This window comes from Melospiza georgiana, chromosome 2 (assembly GCF_028018845.1).
Source record: "Melospiza georgiana isolate bMelGeo1 chromosome 2, bMelGeo1.pri, whole genome shotgun sequence".
Classification (NCBI taxonomy): domain Eukaryota; kingdom Metazoa; phylum Chordata; class Aves; order Passeriformes; family Passerellidae; genus Melospiza; species Melospiza georgiana.
This window is the reverse complement of record NC_080431.1, coordinates 25,485,765-25,506,719: the sequence shown is the minus strand read 5'-3', so window position 1 is coordinate 25,506,719 and position 20,955 is coordinate 25,485,765. Positions and strand designations below refer to the sequence as shown.

The 20,955-nt window shown below is 39.0% G+C and overlaps 1 protein-coding gene across 4 annotated transcripts in view; it reads right to left on the bottom strand.

Annotated features, from left to right (window-relative positions):
• JADE3 (jade family PHD finger 3) overlaps positions 1 to 20,955 on the bottom strand; it is a 64,360-nt gene that overhangs the window by 11,379 nt on the left and 32,026 nt on the right. For all 4 annotated transcript variants that reach the window (XM_058018693.1, XM_058018694.1, XM_058018691.1 and 1 more), the window contains 5 exons: positions 20,007 to 20,089; positions 9,427 to 9,584; positions 7,386 to 7,576; positions 5,026 to 5,237; positions 2,302 to 2,469 (listed from right to left, as the gene is read on the bottom strand). In XM_058018693.1, the coding sequence (XP_057874676.1) occupies positions 2,302 to 2,469; positions 5,026 to 5,237; positions 7,386 to 7,576; positions 9,427 to 9,584; positions 20,007 to 20,089 (812 nt within the window). The remainder of the gene's footprint in view (positions 1 to 2,301; positions 2,470 to 5,025; positions 5,238 to 7,385; positions 7,577 to 9,426; positions 9,585 to 20,006; positions 20,090 to 20,955) is intronic.

The following is a 20,955-nucleotide window of genomic DNA, read 5'->3' as shown; positions in this document are numbered from 1 at the left end:
GGACATATCTATAATAGGTTATCTAAGGCAGAGAAACACCTTGCATTTCAAAACACTCAATACAGGTTTTCTGGTATCAATGTTTCCTTTTTTGATTTTTTTTTTCTATTTAGAAGAACACCTTTTAAAAAAACATGAAATAGACCACATATTTACACTAAAGGAAAGTAAAGGCAGAAGAAAAAGAGGATATAAACCCATGAGTACTCTTTGGAAAGTAAAAACATTCAATTGTCCCAATCAGTCAAGGGAGTGAAAAGAAAGCCTTTAAACAGCATTAACTCCCAAGGAAGGCAGGGAAGAAGAAAGATTTTAAGACAGTGCTGAATGAATTAATGCAGCAGAATACCTGGCACAACTGACTGCAACAATGCTAGACTACACTTGGTGACTCATGGAGCCTCTCTGAACCTTTTGCCACAAGACACAAATGTTTATAGCCCCTTCCTCCCTGCTTTCTGCCTTGATTCACTTTGTTAGGGCCTCAAGAGGAAATACCAGTGACTTATAATTAATGTTTCTTAAAGGGAGTTCCAGCATGCTAATACCTTGGAAGAAAAAAAAAATAGATACATGAGAATGCACACTCTCCCCTAAAGCATCCATCCCTGGGTCTTCAAACTCTTTCTTGCCCCCTGCAGCACATAAGGCACTCAGTTCCAAACAGGAACTGAGCTACTGGGCTTGTGTATAGTCACAGGTAAAGCAATTCAGTTAGCACAGAAGCCAGGAAAACTCTTTGTAAATCTCTACTAAATCTCTACTAAAATGGTAGCTCAGCTCCTGTTTGGAGGGGCCTTATGTGCTGCAGGGGGCAAGAAAGAGTTTGAAGACCCAGGGATGGATGCTTTAGGGGAGAATGTGTATTCACCTACACACAAGCCCAAGAGAATGGATCCAAGAGGCATTTCCCATGCCTAGAGACATGTACCACCTCTTCACAATGCCTGACACACTTGGCATTGGTGCAGAGGGGAGGTGTCCAAAACCTGGAATCACTGAATGGGCTGTGGAAACACCTGGATTCAAGCTCTCCCACCCTGGGTGTCCCCCAGTAGCTTCACTTCCTCAGCCAGAGGAGCAGAGCCTGGGCAGGCAAAAAGCCAGGGTGTGCTTCCTGCTCAGCCATCACCACCTTCCCAAACCTCACTGTTCCTTTTCTGCAGATGAGAACAGCAAGGCAACCACATGCAGAATGGACCTCTTAGAAAAAACAGTCAGCTCAGAGCCAGGAGAGCTTCCAGGCAAGACACTTCATAAGCACAAGAGGAGAATTGATTTTTTAAAAAAATAAATATTTTTGGTTTTTTTCTCAACTGCTTACTCCTTGAAAGTGAAAGCAATGACAGAAACTACAAATAGGCCTGAAAGGACAAGTGCAGCTGCAAAGATCATCTCCTTAAGAAGCAGATATATGTGCCTGAGACAACTAAGAATTACACACTATATCCAGTTGCTAAGTCAAAATAAACCAAACCAAAATCTTAACATCTTCCTCAAAGTTGTGCACACATCATACCTGTCTGCACAGAAAATACTGTATGCTTGATTTTATGGTGCTGACAGATCTGGCTACTGTCTCACATTAAACCACCCACCATAATAGATTTGTGAATCTTACCAGAAATAAAACATAAATATCCCAAGTGCAAAATTAAACACAAACTCCATCTATACCTAAGTGAACTTTCTGTTTTACAGAACTACACTGTGATGCTAAAGTTGATTCAAAATGGAGGAGGAAGCGTAAAACTTCATTATGAAACTCTCCATATATGTTATGCACAGATATATCAAAAAAGCCTTTATAAATAAAGTGTATATAACATGGAGATAAAAATTCTCATCTCCCTACCATTCAGAAAAATTCTAATTCAAAGAAACTTTAAATACAAACTGCAGCATACATCCTATACAAATAATGCAGTGCAGGCGACCTTTAAGCAAACAAACATAACTCTGAAAAAAGTGGAGGTACTCATGCAAATTACACATGTATCCAAGCACACAAATTCACAAAAAAATATGAGACAGTGAAGCTGCAGTTGAAGATACAGCTTATATAAGTTGCCCTTTCTAGCAGGTCACAGATACCATAATGACACCAAGAAGTGATTGCTGAGTAAATGCAGGTGACAAAGTGACTCATTAGTAGAACATAATCTGGACTCTTTCCCACACTTCACAGACTGAGCAGCCCTATCAAAATAAAGCCCAGTATTATGCCAAAGACCTTAAATCATGAGAATGCAAGAGGGCAGAGGATGGAAGAGGAAGACAGGAGAGAACTTAGGGTTTTACCTCTGGAATCCAAAGAGCACAGCTCACATGTGCCCACTTGGTCCCTGTCCTGGTAGCTTTCATGGCACCTCCTCTTTTAGGACAGAGCAGGCACTGAGGATGTATTCCCAGGACACAGGTACGACACAGCCAGCTCCCTTCAGGTACTTTTAAGATTCCATAGCAAGCCTTGGAGAAAAACAGATATTGGAATCATTGTGCTGAAATTATTTCACACACAAGTATTCATATTCACACAGAGCAAAGCTTTCAAAAAGTAAAGGCACTACCAGCCTTCACTTAATCTGTGATTTCTTTACCTTAAAATGAGTCAATTAATCCAAGAGAGAAACAGCCTCAAAAGCAAGTTTTTACATCTGTTTATAAAACATATCCACTGGGACTGCACAACAGCACTGGTGTTACAAACCTTTACCTTTGACTTTAGTGACTTTTAAACACTTACTTTTTAAACACTTACTTACTTTTAAACACTTTACTTCTGAAGTAAACAACATGGATATTCCTTTAAATTAGCTTCTGTATCTAATACTTTCTAAAATTACCACTTCCTTCTGCTAAAAATGTAATACTCTAACATAATTCTATTTAGGGATAGAGATATGAGCACTGCATTTCCTGCAATGTTTGTGTTTACAGTTCTGTGAACTTTTTTTCTTTAAATATTTATATAATATTGCAACAAAAATTACTGCATACACTGGAAGTATAAGATGCTGGGTTTTAGAGTTATTTCCCAAGTACTGCAATTAACCACATGGAAAATTAAAAATTTTTCAAGTTTTGCTAGGTTTGAGAATTAAAATAAAAAAGGAACATAGTTTAGTTTCCAATTCAAACTCCTCGTGGTTCTTAATGGAGCCAATGGTGGATCCTGATGTACATATACAACCCTCCTACCTCCATGGAGCTGAGTTATCTGAAATCACTAGCTGCCACCAAGGCCTAATTTCACTCAACCACTCCAAATAAAAGTTTTATCAAAAGGGTGGATATCACAGGAAATCTCATAATTTCTAACACTATCTATAGTAATGATAACATTAAAAGACTCAACAGGATCAGTAGTTGCAACCATTCTTTCAGATTAAATCTAGTATAAAATTCCCATACTTGCCTTCCCAAACTTTTGCTTGTAAGATTTCAGTATTTAATATTAAACAATATCATAAAACACTGCACATTTATGTCAAGCTTGTAGGGAGGGGGACTTCCCTGAATTAAATGAAGCGAGACTGACTAACCTAAATGTTTTTTTTTTTGATGTTACAACTCCTGTAAAAGCCCAACAGGGGGAGCTGCAATCCAAATTTTACAAGTGTTCTTTTCCTCCTCTGTGGCATATTCCCACCTGAATTCTTTCTGTTACTATAGCAGAAGTGGCATTAAATATAATATCATATCTAGGGTGTTGGAAATGGACTGAAACTATTTGCTAATTTTAACTGATCAGCAAAGGATGCCTAGACTACTAAAACAGTAATTTCACTACATGTCTGAGCCAGCACAACAGGGGTACCACGAAGGAAGAATTTTCTCACACTCTTCCTCCCCTCCACCTCCAAACTTGTGATGACAAACAGACCTGAGGCTATTTGTTGAACCAAAGTTGATCCAGATTAAAAATGAAACAAGTTGTTGCTATAGTTAGGATTCACTCTAGCCCAGACACACTCTCCAGTTTGTTTCAAGCAGATCCAGCACAGGGAACTGTGAGGGGCAAGGAGGCAGCAGACCATCAACTCAAGCTCAGGTGTCAGGAGACAACCATGAGCCCTTGACTGCAAATCCATCATTACTTCTTAACAGGCACAAGCAAGGACTGAAGCAGGCAGCCCAGCTGCCAGCCATATTCCTGTCACTGCCACCTTACTGCCAGCTCAGGCTCACAGGCTGCTTCACAGGGGGACTCAGGTCAGGAAAGCAGCCAGGCTGGAAGCCAGCCCACTGTGAGCAGGGAGGTGACAGGTCTTTTTTCAGACAGATATGTTTTCCAAATATTACTTGCAGCCAGTACAAAAATGCATTTAAAAAAAACAAAAAGAACTTTTTGGTCTCTTTTCAATTTGTAGCAAAATTCCCTTCCAGAATAGGATGCACAGAACCACAGGATTCATACCCCTTTTCTGATTATAAGGATACCTTTACCTGACTATGCTGAGCTCAGGCAGTGTAAAGTCTTGACTACATCTGAAACACTATAAACATGAACACCATTCAGACTGAGACCATGGTTTTTGCAGGTGCTGATGGCTCCTGAAAAAGATCACTCTATTAAGTGCCTACATATGGTTCCAGATGGCTAAATTTGGACAGTCTATGTCTGACTACATAAGTAGTCAGTAAAAGAAAAAAAAAACTCTGAAACAAATGATCTTTAGATTTCTCCTAAACAGGCAAGCCAGTATTTCCTGTCCTGTTTATCTTCAAAAGCAGATTTAGTAATAGGGGGAACAATTATTTACAGTCACAGAGGAAATACTTGCATGTCCCAAAAACATACTTTGCATTCCTGCTAGACTGTAGCTGTCCACTTATTAACTTTGCTAGGCCACTTAATCTACTGTAATTGTTATAGTCCAAAATTTCACCTCAGTATTGCACCATCCTTTGTATGTAGAAAACCACCAAGCCCTCCACTTAGCATTTAACATCCATTCAAATTCCACATTTGCCTGGGTAAACAAACCACAGGAGAGTGTCACCGTTTCTGCAGGCACTAACCTGATGGACACAGATGTTACACTTGTCACAGAACACCATGTCATTGCCATCCTCGCTGTCCGGGGAGCGGCACACGTCGCAGATGACGTCCTCGTCGTACTCGATGCCCAGCCCCTCTTCGGTCTCGATGGCGTGATTCATGTTCTCATGGCAGTGCCGCTCCAGCACTTCAATTGTCTTCTCCATCGTGTTCTCATCCAGGAGCCCACAGCCTGCAACACACAAAGGGAAGGGCAATTAGAGGACAGTCAGATGCCTCTGAGTCAGAGATGCAGGAAGAGAAAAAACACAACTTCTAGCAACTAATGCAGTAGACACGGCATCTAAAAATAAAATAAAAAACGCAAGATTTTTCACTCACAGACTAATTATAACATTGTTTTATAAATACAAGCAGAACTACTACTTGAGTAAAAATTTTACACAAACCACAAGGCTGCACCTGGAAGAAAACACTGCATCATAAAAGACGGCAGTTGCTGTAACTGCTGGCTGCTCTCACACAACCCTTCCTGCATCTCCGTAATTTTACTAAACACTAATGAAATCCAAAAATCACACACTGTGTTCTTCTGAAGACTAATGCTCTAGGAAACAAAACTTATCAAGAATACTTCATATCTTATAATGAAAGTTGCACCACCCAGTACCTCTAAGTCCATTGTGATGACATGATCAAAATATGATGATTATGAAAAATGGTTTTATGTTTCTGATGTTTTTTTTTTTTTAATAAAATAGTAGATAAATATACTGTTGCAATCCATACTATCTGTTCATGTGAACACTACACACACTATATGTACTCACCACTAATCAAACTTAGCATAAGCGGGATCACTTTGTAAGTATTTGCTATGAGATTGGCCCTCAGCTTGCAGCTTCAGGACATGCACTGCATTAGAAACCCCATGATGTTCACAGCTACAAGACATCTCCACATTGCATCTCATCAAAATCCTTGCTCAAAAATGATCACAATGTTCACACCTTTTGATTTACTCACGTCTTTCAAATGTTGGGATACTCACATAACGTTAATTGCAGAGGCTAATATTTTAACTAAGGTTACTTAGGTTAAAATATTGTGATTTCTTGTTACAAACAATAAACAGGGAGAGTTAAAGTGTTCTCTCCCATGCTCTAATAATTTCTCATTGCCTGAATTAAATGAATTACCAAATCATTCAGGTAGGAAGGGTCCTACAGAGGGCTTCAGCCTCTGCCTGGGCTTCAAGCAGAGTCAACAGGAAATCCAAAAAGGCTGCTGCTTAAGAGACGCATGTAGTCACATCTTGAAAATCTCCATGGATGGAGGAGATCTGCCCCCTTGAAAAGCTAACAGCTTTTGCTCACAGCATTCCTGTATGCCTGGGAAGTTTTTGTCCTTGCTTCTACTTATATGCATCCTTTGGCACTGGAGCTCAGTCATGAGCTCCCTACTTCACCAAAGCAGTCTCCCAGCACATCTACTCATTTTCCTGAATGCATAGTTGGAACTTTCTTGTGCTTAGAGGACAGTGCTCTTGAAGTTCTGCTAGCTCTTTTCAGTAGTTCCACCCTTCCGAGCTGCCTCCCAGATCCCACCCAGTTACCTAAGTGGAAACATGCTGTCCTGAAGCCCAGGACCAGAAAAACTACTTCCCCTCCTCAGTCCCCTCTGGATCTCAGTCACCACTATTTCATTGCTGTTACAGAAAATGCTGCCATTGATTAGCACTTCTCTATAGGTACTTCTTATTTTGTTAGCAGCCAATTCAGGAGATGCTAACCCATCCTTGCTAAAGGACCTACAATCACACAGGCTATTCCACCACAATTCAGTTATTCCAATGATAATTCCAGTATTATTTTCCATAGCTCACTTCTGCTCATAGACCTCTATACCCACAACTTGCATGGCAGAAGAAAGTTTACTTTGCTGATTTTGAATGGGCTAACATGTATGAAACTTAATTACTCTGTTGAGAACCCAGCATGCAAGTTTCTCAAAACTCTGAATTTGTAGATATGTTCCAAGTTCAATAAATGGAAACATCTGCTTTCCCTACATAAAATCTTTAACTTTTGAAGTCCTAGAATTAATTCCACCTGGTGTAGGCTTTTTCTCCCCTGCCTCAGTCCGCAGAAGTTGCTGATGATTTTGGACATCAAGAAAATTTTAGGTACAACAGATAAAAGATAAAACATTAACAGATCAAGAAATTACTTTTTTAGCTCCTGTTTCTCTTAGTATTTCCATTCAATTCTCATTCAGCAATCTTTCAGAGACCTTACACAGAAAGACTAGTCAACAGCAAAAAACTTAAACAGTAAAAATTAAGCACAGCTTTTAAAATGAGAACATGTTGTGGAATTACCCATTTCTGTAAGCTCTTCATTTAGCTCCTGGAGCCAAAAGATGTCCATGTCATCCAAGTCATAGCGACACATAGATTCTGCTAGCTCCAAAATGTTGATGTAACCTGGCTCTGTGGGCTCTTGGCTGGAACAGTGGATGTATTTCCTGGGTCGTGTATACAGTACTTCTTTTACCTTTTCTGCTACAACCCTGTGAGTGAAAAGAAAAAAAAAAATACTTACAGCTTTTTAAGACCCATCCTTGAAAGACATAAAATATTTGCTGTAAGTGCAAAGAAAGCTGGGGTTTCACAGATTTTAAACCAGCCAGTAAGTATAGTCAGCCTAGGGAGACAGGATTCTCGAAATGTCATTTTTTCACCCAAAATGTTCCAAGGTTTACTACACATACAGAACCCTATTTAAAATGTAAGCTTGTCCATATGACTTCAATTTAACAAATGCTACTGCTACGACAAAGCAACTGTTTCTGAAAACCACAGAAAGTATTATGCACAAAACCAATACAATCTTTGTCCTATATTCTTCCTAAATGATATAAAGAAATCTTGCCAACTGATGTCTTCAAAACACCAGCTTTTTCATGAAAGCTTACTGTAGTAATTCTACTGTAGTGTCTATGTGTGTGTGGGAAAAATCCTTGCTCTCCATTTGGGATACTCAGTCAACCCTTTTTTTGTAAATGACAACTTATCCACATTACAAATACATTACTTTTGTTATGCAATAAACATTATGATGCCAAGCAAAAATGTAAAGGGGAAAAGTCATCCAAGAAGCAACAGAGAAAAAGATTTGTGTTCCTTCTGTTGTTTCTTTCAAGTATTTTCAGAGATAAAACTCTGTATTTAATTGGTTTGATTTTGGAATGGAAAGAATAATCTGAACTAGATAAAGTTCAATCTTTCTCTGAATTCAATGCAAAAAGCCCTACATGTGGAAGGAAGCCAGAGAGATACAGAATGGAACAGTGCCATGCATGAGCAGCTCTACATGCTTTCTGGAGCTCACCCTCCACAGGACAAGGAAAAAATAAAAACTCTAGAAAACAAGACAGCAAAAAAGGAGGAGGCAGCTGTCAAGTTGTATCCCACATAATTCTAACTGGACAATGTGGATTATCAATGTCAGCACAAACAATGTCCTTCTGCCATTCTTCATCCCCCTTTACCCTGCTCACTTTTTCCTCTAATTCCCTTGTGAGCTTTTCTTTTTTCTGGTCCAATATTTTTCTCTAATATAATACTGCTGGTATGAGCTGCAATATACTTATTTTTAATAACTTAGTAGCGACAATAGCATCAGTAGAAATTAAATTATGCTGACACAGCACTTTCACCAGACAATTAATTTATCTTCATCTTGAAGAGCATGCTGGCATTAACCTTTCTTTGTTGAAACATGCTTTGTTTCCACCAGGAAGGGCTGCAGGACTACAGTGCTATGTTTCCCTAGCCTAAACACAGTGTGAGAGAACAGAAGATTCTTTATCTATCTTCAGAATCTGAGATCACTGAACTTCTATAATGTTAATAGCCAACTGTGGTGAAAGAAGGTAGAAAAGGTTAAAACATTGAGAATAACCAAAATTAGATTATATAAACAAATGAATCATTTTATCAGGTATCAGTGATTACTGCATGCCTAGTGTTCTATATCACCATGCAGTGTAGGGAAACCCTTCAAATAAAATGCATGAAGTAAAGTATGGGTTTATTTTTAATTTATTCAACTCCCCATGCTGAAATAAAAAACAGCTTTTAATCCATAGCACCATGTGACTGAGCAAAAAAGATCTCTTTACATTCACAATGTAGATACTGTAACATGCAGACAGAATGAGATCTGGACTGAAGCACCACAGAAACGCTTTCCAAATTGGCACTTGCGTGGTTTAAGAACATGTCTGAAGGCTGCTACACTGAAGATTTAAACATACCAACAGAGAAAATCTGACTGCACTTAGACAACTCAGTTTTGAGAGACCATTTTCTCTGAGTTGCCATTTTGTAGACATGATCCATGGCTGACCAGCAATACCTGAGAGAAGGCTGCGGAATAGTTTCTGGACTGGCTGGAACCTGAACCCCTTTCTCCCATTCTTGTTTCCACGTGTCTGCAAAGACGTAATACTCATCAGGGTTGACATGGTGAGAGTCTGGCAGTTTCATGGCACTAATGAGATCCTTGCGGAACACCTGCAGGAAACAGAGTGCAAACATGGATTTGAGAGAGAGCATTGTGTTAAACAATGTGGCAGGTACTTTTCTTAGTTACACTGAAACAGTGCATAAGCATTGATAATTTTTTTAAGAGTATCAACACAAATCAATTTGAAACTACCTAGATTATTACTTTTTACTGTATTAGGTACAGTAGGATAAGAAGTTTACACTAATTCAAAACCATGCTGTTGCCCAAAGGCTAACCAGAAGGAAGAAGTTTTTTACAGGTAACTAGAGAGAGGAGAAAGGAAGCCCGCATCTGATTCAAGGCTCCTCACCATATTTTCAATCAGCTTATTGTCAGCCTGTAGGTTGTACCCCAACCTAGACACAAGGTAGGATATCCTTTTCTTTCACTCAGTTCAGCTACTTTAAACTATCATATTCATCATGGGCTACAAACAGTTGCCATGGCAAAACTGATGGATAGGCACTTGCTAATTTATTAAAACCACTTTAAGTTTTATTGGTTGGGATCTCTGAGATCGAAGATGAACAGCAGCCTTTGCTGGAAGACAAGACCTGTGTTGCTCTGTGGGTAAGCAGTGATGGACAAAATCCAGCCTCAGCATGTTTCAGCAAACCTATACCATGAAACATCACCCTCAAAGTAAACCATAGCAGCAGATCTTTAGCCATAACACTTGGCTCCAGAGAGTTATGTTTTTTCAAGCATGTAAACATTATTATCAGTCATCTCAAAGCTTACTTAATGTCAATATCTGTGAACTACAGGTGTGGACAATTTAAAGAAAGGGCACATTTATCCTCTTTTTTTCCTCCACTGCTACACTGCACCAGCTTAATGATCAGTAAAGCAAAACAGTAACCGTGACTTGGTTTTAGGGAGACATTGCAACTAATTAACTGTATTATTGTAATAAGAAATCAAATCCTCAAAGGGCCATAAAACGAAATGGAAAATATCCCTGCAGTAAGTTGTGACAGGTTGAATTCTCTTCTTACCAATTCAGTTTTATAACCAGAGAGTAATAAACAATCTCAGAGCCCAATATCTCCATGTACCCTTTTCAATTTCACAGTACCAGACTGGTTATGCCTACTGCAAAAATTCTCAGCTGTTCTTGGAAATCATCCAGTAAATATTACTTTAAAAGTCTCTGTGCTAAACAGGTATTGAAATAGCTGCTGGTGACCTGGAACATCAGTGTTACTTCATTATGTTCCACAACTGCGTCTCATACGGGTGGCCAGGAGAGCAAGCTGACCGAGGGTACTCAAACCCACAGACTGAAGGGTCTTGTATCTGCTAATCATGTGCTACCTGCCTTGGTTCAGAACAGGCTGTTCACTGCTGCCTTCTGTACATAACTCCTCAGGTACATAACAGGCTCCTATTAAAATCTGAATGTCAAGAGTGAAACATTGAGACTGCAAGCATCCTTTTTTTTTCCCCAAGCACTATATGTACACACCAAAATAAAATGCAAAATTATTTATGTTGCTTAAAAGGCATTTTAGTTTTCTGTGCTACAGGTACAGAGCCAGAATTATTAGTAACACTAACAGGGTACAATTCCAAAGAACGCCGGAATGGAAAAGTATGATATAGGAGAAGTGCAATGACTGCTTTAATTACCAGAAAATATATTTCTCAAATCTTATCTGAGGTAAGTGCTTTACAAACTACCTTTTAAGCCAGTGACAGAATATAAAAGTGAAGTATTTCCTACCAAACTCACTATTTCTTAATAACTAGATGAAAAATGATATTAAAGGCATCAGTATTCTAACTACATTGCTTAGCAGCAAATCTTCTGATCATCCATTATGTATGCAAACTGTACCTCTATTTTTAGAGCACAAACCCCCTGGAGCATGACCTTTTTCTGGGTTTCTTTTGACTGTTGTAAATACTGACCACACCGTCACCAAGCCACAACATTAAGTTCTCTGCTTCAGATTTCTACAGTTTACAGGTACCACTGAAAGTCAATAATTTAATCAATAAAAAGATAACTGTTGAAACCTTAAGGGACTCCAAAACTCAGCTAAGACTTCCTAAGAATTGCCTGTCCATACTTGTGATGAACAGTGCAGTTGAGGATTTCTTGTAGACACTTGGAATCATTACAATCTAGCTCTAGTCATTCTACATTTCTTCACGTGTGGCAAAGCAGGATCTTCCAACAGTAAAATACTCTCAGAGGGCAACGTACGAGAATACTCAATCTGTATTTCTTTCATTGTGGAAGTAAACCAAAACACTCAGGGGACCCAAAGAGAGTTTTCTGACAAATGAAGTAAATTCTACTTCAGCAGTCAGCCTCAAGGCTATGAACTAAGCCATGCGCACAAAGAGCAGCACACATGCCTCCAGGATTTAGATAGCCAGCTTCTCCTCATGTTGAAAAACAAATAAATGCTGCTCCTTTACTAACTGTGTCCACAGAACAACAGCTAGTCTGCTCTACAGCATACACTCTCCCCTCCTGGCAAGAATCACCTGCATTTCCAGTTAGCCCATGAAGCTCAGCTCACCTTTCAATCACCCCAAAGTAGTTCTACTTCTGACCTTATATAAAGCACAACCCCTCACCTTTATTTTAACATCACCTGTAGTATCATATATATTGAAAATACCTGAAATGAGCACACCAAGGCTAGGCTTATAAAATATTCCCATTCAGAAACACCATTCCTCACAACCAGACTCAGCTGGTGCCAAGTGTCTTTAGCACACAACAGAACAAGGCCCTGCAGAGCTGAGCTATAACCAAGTGCAGCTCCCAGAGCCACACAGAAGTGGGAAACTCCCCACCACTCTGAGCATTCCACAGTAGTTACTGTGTGACAGTGGGATTTATTAAAAATAATTTTTAGTAAAGAGAGCGTGAAAGTACAAACGAGTTTTAGCCTTACCATGCAAGACTGCTTAGTCGGAACTTAAAATTTCATTTTGCTGCCAGGAATTTTTGGCTTCAACCACAAGCAGTACAGCACTTTGAGTAAATTACATCAATGAAATGTGTCTGCTTATGTCATCATTGTCTCATAATCTAATCGTTTCATTGAGAACTTCTATTACATATTTCATGCTTTAGGACTGGGGCCTAAATCTGGAACAAAAGACTTTGTTCTTTACTCATGTTGTGGTTTTAAGCCCAGCTGGAAATTAACTACTCAGCCACTTGGTCTTCCCGCCCAAACCCGGTGGAATGAAGAGTAGAATCAAAGTAAACTTACATGTTGAGATAAGAACAGTTCAATAATTGAAAATTAAGTAAAACACAACAATAATGGTAAACAATAGTAACAACAATGATAAAAAAAAGGAAAAACTCAAACAAGTGGTGCACAATACAGTTGCTCACTACCCACTGACCAGTGCCACACCCCGCTTCCCAAACCCAGATCAGCTCCCCTTCTGGGTAACTCCCCCAGTTTATGTAACAATTCTATGATGTGGAATATCCCTTTGGTCAGTTTGGGTCACCTGTCCCAGTTATGCTCTCTCCCAGTCTTTCTGGTTTCATGGTTTATTTTTTATTGCATACCTCCTCCCTGACAGAGCATGAGACACATAAAAGAAGTCCTTGAATTGGGATAAACATAAATTACCAAATAAACAAAGCATCACTGTGTTATCAACACCATATTAATTCCCAATCCAAAACACAGCACTGCAACAGCTACTGAGAAGAAATTAGCTTTACCCTTACTGAAACCAGGACAGGTCAACATTAGTGGCTTGTTCTGCAGTAGAAGTCTGCCTGCTTTTGCTGAGGAAATGAGAACCTTCCAGACAGCTCTGCAGACACACTACCATCTATAAAGCCTTTAAAAGCTAAATTCTACAAAAAGCCTTGAGAAATATAGACACACTGCTCCTCCAAAGCACTAATGCACGAAGAAACAACAATATCAAAGATATAGTTTGCACACTGTATTTGTTTTTCAGACTTCTGAGTCCTATTTGGAAATTATGTTAGAAGAGTACGTCCGAGAAAAATTAACTTCTCAGAATTTATTTTAAAATGCTTCGCCAAAAGCCATCTCTGATTTGAACCCAAACTCATTCTGGAAGCACTCTATGGAAATGCAATATATAATCTTCCTCACTGGACCTTGTTGTGCTTACTCTGAATAAATCAGGCTCTGAAACAAAGAATATGATTTCGCATGAAGTATCCTTATCCATTAAAGATATCAGGGAGAATACAATAATGCTGTAGAGAATTACAGTAAAATACTAGCACTGAATACAGAATGGTCTTAACAATAAAATGGCCTTCTACAACTCCCATCTTTGATGAACAATTCAAATATCAGATCTGCACAGACTGCCAGGCACCTTCTGTTCGTGACCACTGCAAACTTAAAACCACATTAAGAAAAGAAAAAAATTAGTGAAATACCTTTTCCAATACCCCTTGTAAGCTACTACTGAAGCTGACTGATGCCACTGCTCACTCACCATGTCTTGCCCAAATGCATGTGTGAGGAAAAATAAATGGATTGTGTCATCTCTTAAAAATTAAATGTAAGCCAGTACTACTTCTTGTGATGCTCTCTGCGCTTTCAGGTACTTTGATCAACTGCTTACAGACTCCCAGCACGGGTAAGTCACTTGTCACAGGCATCCAGGCCATGACTGGGAACCACAGCTCCAAGGCCCAAGTTCATTATGGGTTAACTGCTCTTGTTACAGTCAAAGCCCACTTTATGCTGGATTGCATGGAACTGCTTCAGGCTTCCCCTGCACCCAGCAGAACTCAGCAACTCAGGCTTTTCATCACCTGGGGAGTCAGGAGATGCACTGCTCACAAGCAGAGAGCTAGGATTTTTTTAAAAAGCAGGAGGGAACTACTATGTCCTGTCTTCCCTGCAGAAGCATATTAGATCTTTTACAGCAAACAGCATGGAATGAGGGCCAGCATCCTTTCTAACCAGACAACAGCTAGCATTTTCCTAGATTTTTGGTGTCCCTCCCAACCCATCTTGAAGGCCAAGTTTGAAATTCTTTTGTCAAACACCTGAGTTTATATGAAATGTAAATTACACAAGAGTTTTTCCATCGTGTTGAGAGTAAAATAATCTTTCTTTATTCTCCTTGGAAAGCATCTAGTAACTTTTATTCCCATAAGCACTCCCAAGCATTAAGGCTTACTCTACTATTGTAGCTCTCAAATACAGGCCCTTAGCAAACAGACTTCTGAAGCAGCAGATTTACACCTAAAATCACCTCAAAAATAATAAACAAAATTTAAATTCTAATATGACTTATTACAAGTCACACAGTATGTAAGCATACTTTATCTTTGTATGGATGTTTGACAGTATGCACAAAAGACTGCCCATTTATAGGGGATGAAGCACCAAGAACAGAACTTAGTGAGCTTATCCTGGAAAGGGAGAATTCTTCTTGTTAATATATTGCTACCTGTGCAGGAAGTTTCTCAACTAAGAAATTTACCTTCTAGAGAAGTGTAGAAAGTTAAGGCAGGTTTGCTTTGGGTTTTGGTTGGTTGAGCAATTTTTGGCAGCAAAGAAAATAAAAGGCAACATAAATTTCAAATGGAAATGAAGCTACAGTTCCAGGCACATATACCAACTAGACTGAGAAACTTAAAATGTTAAAAATGCTGTGATAGTCAGGAATATGTGTAGAATTAAATTTGTAGTTCCCAAACATCCACACAATTGGGCAAGTAAGGCAGTAAATCCTAATATTAAAACCCCTTACTCTCTAAAACTATCTTAATTATCCAGGGCTTAAGTAAATTAAATATTGTACTTTTCATTTAAGTAGCCATGATTCCTCCAAGCCTCCTTTTACAAGCATGTAAGCATGTATAGGAAATGCCAGGAAACTGGATACTTAATCAATGCTACCTAACATCATGTCTCTGACAGTATCTCATGAGCCAGAAGAATGTGCAAGAACATGTCAAGTTTCCTTCTGGTTGCTAATCAGACATAAGCTTTGGATTTTGGGGTTAATCCTAACAATCAATTTTTAAAGTGGTATTAATTTATACAGATATTTTTAAAAATCTGTACTTGCTATCATCTGTCCAATTCCTTTTTTAATCTTGTTTAATTCTCAGTCTCAACCTCTTCCTGTAGCAGATGAGCTTCCCAGCCTAATTGCATGAAAAGGATATCCTTTTAATTGCTACAGATTTTTCAAATTTTGGCCTCATTTTTCAATGCTCATAGCTGCCTTTTCTGTCCAGTTCTTCCATCACAAGGACAGGCAGGACTGAAGCACTCTAGCTCTGCTGTTTCCAACCCATTCACACTTTACTGTTATGCCTGCTCATTCACTTCAAAGGTAAAATAGCTCAGCTTTTTCACAAGCAAGCTCTTCCACACCTTTCTGCATTTGGGTCACCTCTTCCTAAAGAGTTCAAATAGCCTGAGACAGTATCTCAAAGGAAAAAAAAATCATAGAAGTAACTGATGAGTTTGCACCTCCAGCCTTACGTATTTTTTTTTAAAAAAACAACTAACCCAAGCAGGCTAAAAAGTAGCTCATGGATAGCACATGCTTCCCAGAGGTCTTGAGAAGCCTGTACACATCCCAGATAATTCAGAATTTTTTAAAGTGAGCATGCACATAGAAGTGGCAGTCTCTTATTACACATGGTGCATGCAAAGCAATATAGTTTAATCACGTTGCCCATTCAGTCACAGAACAAAATAAAGCACTTTCAAACTGCAAAAAGAGTCCATTTGCTGCCAAGAGTCTAGTCTTACAGGCTGCTTCTCAGGATCAAGACCTGCAATTTATGTGGCAGTTAAATGCACTAAAAAGAGTTTCACGTACCCAAGTAATGAATGCAGACCATTTACTTTTGGAAGATAAGCTGCATTTCACATGATAATACAGCTGTCACAATCAGCAATGAGGGATTAAAAATTACTCCTGCTGTGAGATTCGAAACTCTATTTGCAAAGAGCAGTAAAATATTACCATGTTATATGGAAAAGGTTTAAAAAAAAGCACAAATGCTAACTTAACCTCTTTGCACTTTCAAGGAGGAGACAGGATTGAAAAAAAGATATACATAAATTTGAGTGTCATAAAGATCTCTTGGGCTTTTTTTTGACCCCACAAGCATAAGGGAAAAGACATGGTCAGTCATACAGGCCAGTCCAGCTAATGCATTTTCCCTGCAAAAATTACTCCCACTACTCTGCCATCATTTTCTGCCTCAGCTTTCATGGAGACAGGAAACTGCCAAGTACAGGCTTCATGCTGAGCCAGACATCCAAATGTCTCCTACCCTGCTGCTCCCACACAGCCTACTGCAGAAGGCTGTGAGTCCCTCCTGTCTATGTTTAAATCCACTGAGGGGCAACACCACAAATGGTATGCAGCCAACATCATCATAAAAGTCTCCAAACCAGCTATGACTTTGAATTACTGGTGTGCCTCTAACCTCAACACAGTTTATTTATTCACAGTAAATGCTAAACTAATTGAGTAACAGAATTTTGAAGTCACCATTTCAGTAGTTTGTGATAGACTGCAATCCAGAAGGTGAGCAGTGAGAAAGAGACACAGCCCTGCTTTTGACACTACCTACAGAAGCACCACGGTCTGAAGAAGCATCATTACAGGCTTCCCTTGTTCTCACCTTCTTCTCCAAGGAGCAAACTGGAGTAAGTTGAAACCAGGTCCAACCCACTAACATCAATCAATCAATCAATCTCTTCTGGATTGATACAGGCTCTGGAAATGGGCTTTGACATTTGCACTGTAACAAACACCTCTTGGCCCAGCATTAACACCAGACAACCTCGCTCCATTGAGGCCATTCCCAAACCCACCTGGATTCCAAAGCACCTGGACGGCCAACTCAAGCAGTCCTGAGATGCAGCCACTCATCACTTTTTACAGGCAAACTCAGAGGACACCAGCATATTCAGATAAGTCCTGAACTGGACATATTCTCACTACTTGCTTATTGGAGCACCAAACCCAAGCTTTTGTTTGGAGAGAACCCAGGTACTCAGGTTGGGCTGGTGATGGTACAGGAAGGGGAAGAAAGCATATATACTCACATGCAATTTATTTGAAAAACCAAGGCTTACTGGCATGAAAAAAAAATTTAATGTATGAAGACCATGAACAAAAATATTCCTAAACAACTATTTATAGCTTTGACCTTCTAGATTTTCTGCATCACTAACACAAGAAACAGCCTGCTGTCTGGCAAGCAGAGGTGAATGAAAGGAGAGCAATGCCAACTTGTGACAGAGAGGCCTTGCTAAAGAGATACTGTCAGCCTGAAAATTTAAATTTCTATCTAATAGATATTAGATGTGTAGTGGGGTCCCTTTTCAGTATTTGCTTTGCTCCCCTGTCACCACTTGATGCATAAATAACCAATTTCAATGCTCTGCTGGCAAAAGCATTTTGTATACTACACTTCCCAGCATATGCTTTTCAAGGGGTTGGAGGGAGTGCTTGCTTTTAGTGGAATAAAAGCAAAACATAAACAATAGCCAGAAGTCTTATGTACAAGAGGTACAGTATTACTGTCACCTTCCCTTCCACTCCCTTTCCAGGAGAACTCAACTAATTTCAGGGATCTTTTAAATGTTGTACTCAGAACACTCTTTCCAAAGAGGATATGTTCTAAAGTTTGGGATTTCTTTCCTTTTTTTTTCTTCTTTTCCAACCCCCCCCCAAGGTTTAGAACCTTAAATCAAATATGACAAAGAAATTCCAGAATTACTAGAAGGATTACATTATGAAATAGACTTTGAAATTTCAAGTGTATATTCCAGGTTTTGTTCTTCAAAGTTTCATATTTTAAGCATTAAAGGAATCAACACTTCGCCTTGGAACTGGTAAAAGGCAGCAAAGATGATCTGAAAAGGAGGAACTGAAAACACTGCTCATTTTAATTCCTAGAGGTTATGTAAACAGAAAACTTTTATGCTACATAGCTGGACCACATCTTCATAATTCTTGTTTTAACGTACATGTGCACATAGAGGAAGAATAGAGCAAACTCAGAAAAGGCTGTAACAGGGCAATCCCTATGATGAAGAGATACAAGAATAAAACTGGATGGCTGGACAGAAAGAAGGGACTAGCACCAACATGTATCTGAAACAGCAACAAGCCTGGCAAAACATGTGCTTCAGCTCCCATTTGCACAGCTTGACTGGTAACAAAGCTACTGCCTAGGCACACATGAGCAACACTTACAAGACCTCAGTAGCCACAAGCTGCTTTAAGATTTAAATTCTTACAGAACCATAATCCTCATAACATCTTAAAGGCAAAAAGCTTAGAGGGTGTTTCTTAACCTTCTTGGTGGCTGCAAATAAAACACTAGGTAGCTAGCTAGTTCTAGTCAATTTTATTTTTTTAACATTTTTGCATTTTCTTTTAGAATTGAGTTTTCTTGAATTGACTTGCAATGAGAATTAAGCTTCCAGAGAAATGACACATGCTGTATCATTTACCTTGTTCTTACCACAGCAAAACCACCTAGTTAGCAGCATATAGAAAAGAAGCACAAAGCATATTTGCTGAATAGCTTAAGCTATAAGAGCATGATCTACATATTTCACACAACCTTGCACAGCAGTAACCACTCAGGTAAAAAGCTGCTGATATAGTAAATTACCTTAAATTCTATAGAAATAAAGTGGGGTTTGTCAGTCTTTTTTCAGCACTCATACTAAAATTCTGAAGGACTCATTCAGAGGCAATATGATAACAAGTAAGGGGAATTAACTACAAGAAATATTTCTCAAATTTGTAGTTGGCATCTGACTTCAGCCCTTAAGAAAGCAAGCATAAAATCTGGAGAAGGCAGCCAACAAATCTTCCACTAGGAGGGTCTACCAATGGAATGGTCGACAGGAAGGCTTTGGGCACTGGATTGTGCAAAAATGTCAATTTATTAAATAGGTCAGTACAGGTCCAGTGACAGTGGTAAGTGTTGATACTCTAACAGGTGGAGATGGCAGAGTACACAAAAAAGCTACATTGACAGTAAAAAGCCAAGAGTAACAAAGTAGCAAACACTGCATATACATATCCTACCCACTTAAGTGTCCCACTGTTTCATCCTGAAGCAGACATTATCCTTCCCAAACACATACATATTAGCCACTTTTCTACTCCTAAAACCATAACAGCTTTTCCCAATTTCAAAATGATATTAAAATTCCAGGGAAAGAACAAAGTACATATTACCATCTGCAAATGCCATAAGTCATTTTGGACCATCACACATCAGAGCTCCTATAATAATCACACAGTGAGGAAAACGAGGGTTCACAAAGAATTTGACAGGTGACAAAAGGACTCACCAGCAATAGATCCATATCTCGCTTCCTTCAAGGCTTAGAAACATGAAAACTGCATGAAAGAAAACTACCAGTGACCAACCCAGTTCTTACCTCAGCAGGCTTCTTTTGTTCATTTGCTGGTGTTTTTGACTTGCTCCTGTATTTTGAACAAGAAGAAAAGGAAGTGGAAGGACCTGTTAAAAAAAAAAAGAAGAAATAAAAAAGGATCATTATAGCTCGGTTCAATTCATTTATTTTCCCATGAAACACAAGGCACTCCAATCTCTTGAATTATAATTTTTGACAAGATGTGGGCAAAAAAAAACCTGTTAGGCAGTCTGTAGGCTTAATTTCAGCTCTTCCTGTTCCACTCGTTCTTTATAAAACCACAGCACACCAAGTTTATGGGTACACTCTGCTCTGCCCAACACAAGCATGAGTAAACAGAAACAAGCAGACAGACTGCTTTCTTTCATTTAGTTCCCTTCAAACAAAGTGGAAGGAAGAGTAAAACAGAGCTTGAAAATGCTCAAAAAAAAAAACCCTGAAGAAAAAAACAATGATACTAAAATGTGCCAACAAGAGATGCAAAAAATCCATAGTGCGATATCTGAGATGTTTCTGGCAAAATGTTATTTTAGCAGAGGATACATCAATGACTTGCAGTGAACATGACAATGAATCATTATTATGTACAGAGCTACTAGGTAGGCACAGATTTATAAGCTACAAACAAGACCCTGTCACACAGGGTTGTTATGTTTTGGGTTTCTGGCAGGTAAAATGGGAAGATATTCAGGTAGATGTCTGCCAAGGAACACTTAAAGTGTAACTTTACTAAATTGTTGAACAGAGAGAAATGGAGTAGATCAAGAACCAGTATGAGATAACATAGCAATCAAGGTACTGATTATAATTCTAACACATTAATGCTCAAGAAGCTTGCCACCCCCAACTATTTTAATGTTGAAGCTCTGCATACCATGAGACAATGGGGTTATTTTTAGAAAAATAATCACAGAATAGAACCCTGGGCAGTAAAATTTCTCTTGATTTACAG